The sequence below is a fragment of the Arachis duranensis genome, chromosome 2, assembly GCF_000817695.3.
Source record: "Arachis duranensis cultivar V14167 chromosome 2, aradu.V14167.gnm2.J7QH, whole genome shotgun sequence".
Lineage (NCBI taxonomy): Eukaryota > Viridiplantae > Streptophyta > Magnoliopsida > Fabales > Fabaceae > Arachis > Arachis duranensis.
This window is the reverse complement of record NC_029773.3, coordinates 34,231,545-34,241,118: the sequence shown is the minus strand read 5'-3', so window position 1 is coordinate 34,241,118 and position 9,574 is coordinate 34,231,545. Positions and strand designations below refer to the sequence as shown.

General features: G+C 40.3%; 1 protein-coding gene and 1 non-coding gene across 2 annotated transcripts; one reads left to right on the top strand and one right to left on the bottom strand.

Moving 5' to 3' along the window:
* Positions 1 to 3,409: 3,409 nt before the first annotated feature.
* On the bottom strand, positions 3,410 to 3,517 carry LOC127745036 (small nucleolar RNA R71). Its single transcript, XR_008006225.1, has one exon. It is a non-coding gene; the product is annotated as a small nucleolar RNA R71 (small nucleolar RNA).
* Positions 3,518 to 3,607: 90 nt separating this feature from the next.
* On the top strand, positions 3,608 to 4,832 carry LOC107474211 (uncharacterized). Its single transcript, XM_016093811.1, has 2 exons — positions 3,608 to 4,278; positions 4,367 to 4,832. Exons 1-2 carry the CDS (start codon positions 3,608 to 3,610, stop codon positions 4,830 to 4,832), a joined length of 1,137 nt encoding a protein of 378 aa, XP_015949297.1.
* The last annotated feature ends 4,742 nt before the right edge of the window (positions 4,833 to 9,574 follow it).

Sequence of the window (9,574 nt, the reverse complement as noted above, 5' to 3'; positions counted from 1 at the left end):
AAATCTGATTCAGAGATTAAAAAGGACTGCAGATGCTGTTGGATTCTGACCTCCCTGCACTCGAAGTGGATTTTCTGGAGTTACAGAAGCCCAATTGGCGCGCTCTCAACGGCGTTGGAAAGTAGACATCCTGGGCTTTCCAGCAATATATGATAGTCCATACTTTGCCCAAGAGTTGATGGCCCAAACCGGCGTTCAAGCCGATAATCTCCGTGAGATCGACCCTTACTCACGTAAGGTATTACTTGGACGACCCAGTGCACTTGCTGTTTAGCTACGCGGAGTTGTGAAGAAAGTGTGTGAGATCACGATTTCGTGTACCATTCCCCAAGCACTTGAAAGATGGTTAGCATGCATGAATGGTTGTAGGCTTTTGAACTTATTTTGGTGGGTGAACACTAAACTTAGTTCCTTGGCAATGTCTGTTATGCATCAGATCAATTACATACATGAAACTGATGACAAGGCATCTTAGGATAGTTTCACTAGCCTTTTTCTTTTGTTTTTAGTAAGTTTTATGCACTTTCTTGAGCTATAAGTAAGCAATTGGGTTAAAAATTCATGTATGCCTATATTCATGCAACCATAGTTAATTTGATGTTTTTTCACGAGAAATTTACCATAATCACTTGTGTGCTAAGAAAGGTGTAAATTCTCATGATGTTAGCAAAGCTTTGATGCATGTTTTGCTTGATGATAGGTGAAGAAAAGCATGGAAGGAAGTTGAAGAATGGCCATGGAATGAAGAAGGAGAAGCAACGTTGGTGACCAAAGTTGGGCCACCAACATTGCCTCCAACGTTGAGAGGTAGGCAGAGTCTGCATAATTTGCTGGTGCCCACGTTGGAAGGAACGTTGGCAAGCCAACGTTACCCCCAACTATTTGCTAAAATGTGTTTTCTGGAAATTGAGAAAAATTGTGGCGACGCGCATGCGTGCTATACTCACAGGCGTGGATTGGAAATTCTGACAATCCACGCGCACACGTTAGAAACACGTACACGTAGATGGAGTAACATTGGACTGACAACGCTGCCTCAAACGTTGGTGGCCAATGTGCGCAATTTGAGTTCTAAAATTCTACATTTGAAAAAGCACAATGACGCGTACGCGCAACCTTAACTTTTGATAATCCACGTGCATGCGCAGGTCACGCACACACATGGATAGGCCAACGTTGGAGGGAATGTTGCCAGTGCAACGCGGAGGCCAATGTCTTCGAAAAGCTTTCAAAAACTGGATTTGGGGATTTTTTCATCCTCCCGCACGCGTAGCCTACGCGCACGCGTGAATGCGTATTCTGGACCCAAATGCGCAAATGTGGAAGGCAGCGTACACGTGGGTAGAAGAACGTTGGTACTCCAACGTTAAGTCAAATGCCAATGACAGCAACTAGCACCCAATTTTCAAAGAAATGTTTGGCCCAATGTTTACCCTCAAACGTGGACACTAGAACTCTTCAATCGATCACTCCTCTCCTCTCAACAGCATTGGAAGCCAATTAAATCAACCACAACAAAGTCCAAAAGCCCAATTCAGAGACTGAAGATGAATGGAAGAAAGTGTATAAATACCTTAGAGTTTAAGTTAGTTAGGGGGGCTGATACACTGTATTGAGACTCTGCTCAAATTTTACTTTCTCTGCATTTTATCTTCTGCAATGTACTTTTCATTTCCATTCTCCATTCTGAGAGCTATGAACAACTAAACCCCTTTCATTGGGTTACGGAGCTCTGGTGTAATTCAAAAGATCAATATTATTTTTCATTATTCTTCTTCTTTCTTTTCTCTTGATTTTCTAGAAAGCTTTCGGTCTTCATCCAATTGGATAGTTATCTTGGGAAAGAAGCTATTCATAATTGGATCTCCTCTGAACCTTGGAAGAGGAATGAGGAGATCATGCTAGAATTTCTCACATTGGATTAGATTGGGGTTTGGATGGATATCGTGACATGTAATCTTACCAACACTTTGATCTATGAATATGTGTGGTATAATCAGTGACCATACTTCATCTCTTTCCATAATCACTTAAATCAAGGAATTGGGCAATTGTTGATTCTTAGAGAGATTAGATTGCCAAGGATTTGGGATCTAATCACCTAAGATTGCCAAGGAGATCAATGAATGCATTGATTGAGGAAGAAGTGAAAATGAATTTGATTCGGAGAATTATAACATCTCCTGACTCAAATGAGCTTTCCCATTTCTGATCTACCCATTCTTTTTACATTTTGTTCTTTAATTTGATGCTTAATCCCATTCCCTTTTAATTTCTTGCAATTTAAGTTTCTAAACTTTAATTACTTGAAATTTACTTTCTGTCATTTAATTCTGCTATTTACATTTCGTTCATTTACATTTCTTGCACTTTAATTTTCCTGCCAATTTACTTCCTGCAATCCCAATTTCAAATCCGATTCAGTTCAACTAGAACAATCTTCCAATTAACGTTGATCAACCAACCAATCCTTGTGGGATTCGACCTCACTCAATAGTGAGTTTTTACTTGACGACAATCTGGTGCACTTGCCGGTAGAAAATTGTTGAGAGACAGTTTTCGCGTATCAAGTTTATGGCACCGTTGCTAGGGGTTGGTTTTGTATTGACAATTACTAAATTGGAGGATAACTAGATTGAGCATTTTTCTTTTCTTTTGTTAATTGAATTTCAATTTCAGCTGTTCAATTTTACTTTCTTTTTTTAATTCCTTACTTTCCAGCAAGCTAACCCACTAACCATTTAATAAATTGCTCTAACCAAGCTAACTATACTCTATTTTAGTGAACTCTGCACTTGCTGTTTCTTGTACTTGTTCATTGTATGACAGGTAGAAGAAGGGAAACCTCAATCTCTTTTGATAGTGAACCGGAGAGGACCTTCTTTAGATTAAGGAGGAAATCAAGAGGAAAGAATGCTATTGGTGCAGAGGAAGAGGAAGAAGACTTGGACATAGATATGGAGGATGATATGGAAAACCATCATGAAGGATAGGTGAACAATCATGCCAGAGGAGGTGCAGCTAACCCTGCTGGACAAGAGAGGAGAGTGCTGGGTTCCTACATTAATCCCAATCCTGGGAATTGTGGAAGCAGCATTCAAAAGCCAACTATATATGCCAATAACTTCGAATTGAAGTCTCAACTCATCACTCTCATCCAAAATAATTATTCTTTTGAAGGAAGTGCCCAAGTAGACCGTAATCAGCATCTCACTACATTCCTAAGGATCTGTGATACAATGAAATCAAATGGATTTCATCCTGATGCCTATAGATTGCTTCTATTCCCATTCTCTCTAAGGGATAAAGCATCCAAGTGGCTAGAATAATTTCCAAAAGAAAGCCACACAACTTGGGAGGATGTAGTGAATAAATTCTTGGTAAGGTTCTATCCCCACAAAGAGTCAATAGGCTGAGAGCAGAGGTTCAAATATTCAGGCAGCAGGATGGTGAAACCTTGTATAAAGCATTAGAAAGATTCAAATATTTGACAAGGAAATGCCCCCCTGATATGTTTAATGAGTGGGTGCAACTGCACATCTTTAATGAAAGGCTTTCATATGAATCAAAGAAAACTATAGACCACTCATCTGAAAGCTCCCATAACATGAAGAAGACCATTGAAGAAGCCATTGATGTCATAGAAATAGTGGCTGACAATGAGTATTTCTATGACTCAGAGAGAAGCAACAATAGAGGAGTCATGAAGTTAAACAAGATGGATGCAATCCTAGCCCAAAATAAGATGATCACTAAGAAACTAGCTGACTTAACCAAGCAAATGGAGAAAAATCATGCTGTAGCTATCCACACTAAACTATCACCTCAATCCGAGTCAAATACAGAAGAAGGAGTTGACTGGGAACAAGCTAATTACATTGGAAATTCTTCAAGACAAGAACATGATCCATACTTCAAGACATACAATCCAGGTTGGAAGAACCACCCAAACTTTTGGTGGGGAAACCAACCAAACCAGAACCAAAATCACAGACTCCACAACTTCAACCAATTCAACAATTCCACCCACCACAACTCTAACCAAAGTCTATATCAACCCTCACAAAATAATTACTCTCAGCCACCATATCAAGCCCAAGCCAATCAGCCTCAACACCCAATTTCTACCCCACCATCAGAGGACAAACTATCTAGCATTAAAGCTATGCTTGCAAACCTTTGCATGGAGTCTGATGATATGAAAAAATTAAAAGAAGAGGTGAGATCCAATTTGCAAAATCAAGATGCTGCCATTCAAAAACTTGAAGTACAGATTGGGTATCTAAACCAAGCAAGTCCCTGGCCATAACCCGTGTAATACTATCAAGACAAACTCAAAAGAGGAATGTAAGGCTATTACACTCAGGAGTGGAAAGGAATTGAAAGAGACCTCAAAGGAAACTCAAAAAGAAGAAGCAGAGGGAAGTTCAAGTGATAAGGAAGAAGCACAAACACATGCTCCCAATCCACCTAAAGAAAAAGAAGTCCTAAGGTCATATGTCCCTAAAGCACCCTACCCTCAGCGCCTAATGAAGAATGCAAAGGACAACCAATTCTCCAAATTCTTGGAGATTTTCAAGAGATTGCAGATCAACATTCCCTTTGCTGAAGTATTAGAGCAAATGCCGCTCTATGCTAAGTTTCTCAAGGAGTTAATGACCAAGAAGAGAAGTTGGAGAAATGACAAAACTGTAGTGTTAACTGAGGAATGTAGCACCATCATCCAATACAAATTGCGTCAGAAATTGAAGGACCCAGGAAGCTTCCAAATTCCTTGTATCATAGGAGAAATCACAGTGGAGAAGGCCTTATGTGATTTGGAGCCATCATAAATTTGATGTCCTTTGCAATGATGAAAAGAATGAAGATTGAAGAAGCCAAACCAATAAGAATGGCACTTCAATTGGCAGATCGATCATTTAAATTCCCTCATGGAGTAGTGGAGGATTTGTTGGTAAAGGTTGGAAACTTCATCTTCCCGGCTGACTTTGTGGTGTTGGATATGGAGGAAGAAGCCAAAGCTTCAATAATTATGGGAAGGCCATTTTTAGCTACTGCTGGAGCCATTATTGATGTCCAAAAGGGTGAACTTACCCTTAGGCTACATGATAAGAAAATGGTGTTCAATGTGTTCAAAGCCATGAGTTACTCACTGGAATCACTAGGGGAATGTATGAGATTGGATACAGTGGAAGTTTTGGTGTAAGAAACCTTTGAAGAAGAGCTTGAAGATGTGACAGGAGAAGACTCCACATTAAACATTGAGGCTACAGAGATTGAAATAGTAGAGTTACCCATCTCAAGCACATTAGAAGAAGAGAAAAAGGAAAAAGAAGCACCCAAACTTGAACTAAAAGCACTACATGCCACCCTCAAGTATGCACACTAGGGAAGTGATGAAAGCTACCCAGTAATAATCAATTTTTCCCTCAGTCAAGAACAAGAGGAAAAGCTAATCAAAGTACTGCAACAGCACCAAAATGCCATTGGATGGACTCTTGCTGACTTAAAAGGGATAAGCCCTTCCATGTGTATGCATAAGATTCTGTTGGAAGAAGATGCAAAGCCTTCCATCCAACCCCAAAGAAGGTTGAACCCAACCATGAAAGAAGTGGTGCAAAAAGAGGTTATGAAACTGTGGCAAGCAGGGGTCATCTACCCAATTTCAGATAGCCCCTGAGTAAGTCCTGTACAAGTAGTTCCAAAGAAAGGAGGAATCACTATTGTGCCAATTGAAAGGAATGAATTGATACCAACAAGAACACTGACTGGATGGCACATGTGCATAGATTATAGGAAGCTTAATAAAGCCACAAGGAAGGATCATTTCCCTCTGCCCTTCATGGATCAAATGTTAGAGAGACTTGCTGGACATGAGTATTATTGCTTCTTGGATGGATACTCAGGCTACAATCAGATTGTAATGGATCCTAAAGACCAAGAGAAGACTTCTTTTACTTGTCCCTATGGTGTTTTTGCATATAGGAGAATGCCCTTTGAATTGTGCAATGCACCTGCAACATTCCAAAGGTGCATGCTCTCCATATTCTCAGACATGATTGAAAGATTTATAGAAGTGTTTATGGAAGATTTTTCTGTATTTGGAGACTCATTCTCTAAGTGCCTGCACCACCTTGCTCTGGTGCTAAGGAGATGTTGAGAAACAAACCTGGTTCTAAACTGGGAAAAGTGTCATTTCATGGTCATCAAAGGGGTGGTTCTTGGACACAAGATCTCCAAAAAGGGCATTGAGGTGGACAGGGCCAAAGTGGAGGTAATTGAGAAATTACCCCCACCTTGCAATGTTAAGGCAATTAGAAGCTTTTTAGGGCATGCTGGCTTTTATAGAAGGTTTATTAAAGATTTTTCAAAAATTGCCAAGCCCTTTAGTAATTTACTTATTTTTGATATGCCTTTCATATTTTATCAAAAGTGCATGCTAGCTTTTGAAAGTTTGAAAAAGAAAATGTCCTCAACTCCTATCATTACTCCACCTGATTGGAATTTTCCCTTTGAACTGATGTGTGATGCATCAGACTTTGCAATTGGGGCAGTGTTAGGACAGAGGAAAGATAACTTGGTACATGTCATATACTATACTAGCAAGGTCCTTAATGACACTCAAAAGAATTACACCACCACTGAAAAGGAATTGCTGGAAATAATGTTTGCATTTGATAAATTTAGATCATATCTCATTGGCTCCAAAGTGATTGTTTTTACTGATCACACGACACTTAAATATTTGTTTTCCAAGCAAGAATCAAAACCAAGATTGATAAGGTGGATCTTGTTGTTGCAGGAGTTCAATTATGAGATTAGAGATAAGAAAGGGGTGGAGAACAAAGTAGCAGATCATCATTCTAGAAACCCTTGTGAAGAAGAAAGCACACAAAGCCCAAGTGTAAATGAGAGTTTTCCTTATGAGCAGCTAATGTTGGTTCACAAGGCACCCTGGTTCGCGGACATTGCCAATTTTAAAGCCACTGGGGAGGTGCCTCCGGAACTTAACAAGCATCAGAGGAGAAAGATCATTAATGATGCTAAATACTTCATCTGGGATGAACCTTATCTTTTCAAGAAGTGCTCGGATAGAGTAATCAGAAGATGCATCCCAGAGGAAGAAGGAAGGGAGATCCTATGGAACTGTCATGGCTCTGGCTATGGAGGGCACTTTGGAGGAGAAAGAACCGCAGCCAAGGTATTGCAGTGCAGTTTCTTTTGGCCCACTATTTTCAAAGATGCAAGAGAGTTAGTGAAGAATTGCAATGAGTGCCAAAGAGCTGGGAACTTGCCCAAGAGAAATGAGATGCCACAGTAATTCATCCTAGAACTTGAGTTGTTTGATGTATGGGGGATTGACTTTATGGGTCCCTTCCTAACCTCATACTCAAATAAGTATATCTTAGTGGCAATAGACTATGTATCTAAGTGGGTGGAGGCCCTTGCAACCCCAACAAATGATAATAAGGTGGTCCTGAACTTCCTCAAAAAGAATGTCTTTAGTAGGTTTAGAGTCCCTAGAGCACTTATCAGTGATGGAGGAAGCGATTTATGCAATAGACCATTAGAGACTCTACTCTTGAGATATGGAGTAAAGCATAAGGTGCCCACACCTTATCACCCTCAAACAAGTGGGCAAACAGAGGTATCCAACAGAGAGTTGAAAAGGATCCTAGAGAAGACTGTGAGATCTTTAAGAAAGGACTGGTCAAAAAAGCTGGACGATGCTCTTTGGGCGTATAGGATAGCCTTCAAAACACCAATTGGGATGTCCCCATATCAATTGGTGTATGGGAAGGCTTGTCATCTGTCATTGGAACTCGAACACAAAGCTTTCTGGGCTCTCAAGTTACTGAATTTTGATAGTAAAGTGGTGCACGAAATTGCAATGACACTTTTGCAATCCGCACAAGTAACCAGCAAGTGCACTGGGTCGTCCAAGTAATACCTTACATGAGTAAGGGTCGAATCCTACGGAGATTGTTGGCTTGAAGCAAGCTATAGTTATCTTGTTGATCTTAGTCAGGATACCAATATGGTTCTTTTGTTTTAACTGTAACAAGTCAAAGGGCATAAAATAAATACTTATAGTGCAATAATGGAGAATATGTTGGAGTTTTGGAGATGGTTTGTCTTCTGAATTCCTATAACATAACGCTTCCTTACTTTCAAAAGTGCAAAGTTCCTTCCATGGCAAGCTGTATGTAGGGTGTCACCGTTGTCAATGGCTACTTCCCATCCTCTCAGTGAAAATGGTCCAAATGCTCTGTCACAGCACGGCTAATCATCTGTTGGTTCTTGATCATGTCGGAATAAGATCCATTGATCCTTTTGCGTCTGTCACTACGCCCAACACTCGCGAGTTTGAAGCTCGTCACAGCCATTCAATCCTTGAATCCTACTCGGAATACCACAGACAAGGTTTAGACTATCCGAATTCTCATGAATGCCGCCATCAATTCTAGCTTATACCACGAAGATTCTGATTAAGGAATCTAAGAGATATTCGTTCAATCTAATGTAGAACGGAGTTGGTTGTCAGACACACGTTCATGGATTGAGGAAGGTGATGAGTGTCACGGATTATCACCTTCTTCATAGTAAGGCGCGCATGAACATCTTAGATAGGAACAAGCATGCTTGAATGGGAAACAGAAATAATTGCATTAACTCATCGAGATGCTGCAGAGCTCCTCACCCCCAACAATGGAGTTTAGAGACTCATGCCATCAAAGAGTATATAATTCAGATCTAAAAATGTCATGAGATACAAAATAAGTCTCTAAAAGTTGTTTAAATACCAAACTAGTGACCTAGGTTTACAGAAAATGAGTAAACTAAGATGGATAGTGCAGAAATCCACTTCTGGGGCCCACTTGGTGTGTGCTGGGGCTGAGACTTAAGCTTCTCACGTGCTTGGGCTGTTTATGGAGTTGAACACCAGGTTGTAACCTGTTTCTGGCATTGAACTTCAACTTGCAACCTGTTTCTAGCGCTAAACGCCAGACTGCAGCGTGGAACTGGCGTTGAACGCCAGTTTACGTCGTCTATCTTCGCGCAAAGTATGGACTATTGGTGCATGAATTTGCAATCCGTACCACTAACCAGCAAGTGCACTGGGTCTTCCAAGTAATACCTTACGTGAGTAAGGGTCGATCTCACGGAGATTATTGGTTTGAAGCAAGCTATATTTATTTTATTAATCTTAGTCAAGATATCAATTAAAATTATCAGTTGGAATTATTAGAAAAATAAAAGAGCATGAATTAATTACTTGTAATGCAGTAATGGAGAATATGTTGGAGTTTTGGAGTTGCTTTGTCTTCTGAATTTCTGTAATGTAATATTCCATCCATGGAAAAGTGCAAAGTTCCTTCTATGGCAAGCTGTATGTAGGGTGTCACCATTGTCAGTGGCTACTTCCTATCCTCTCAGTGAAAACGGTCCAAATGCTCTGTCACAGCACGGCTAATCAGCTGTTGGTTCTCGATCATGTTGGAATAGGATCCATTGATCCTTTTGCGTTTGTCATCACGCCCAGCAATCGTGAGTTTGAAGCTCGTCACATCCA

Excerpts from the sequence above, each read along its gene's own strand:
- LOC107474211 (XM_016093811.1), top strand. The coding sequence starts at position 3,608 with ATGAAGAAGACCATTGAAGAAGCCATTGATGTCATAGAAATAGTGGCT. Across the intron at positions 4,279-4,366 it reads AAACTTGAAGTACAGATTGG|GAGTGGAAAGGAATTGAAAG; the intron begins GTATCTAAACCA and ends TATTACACTCAG.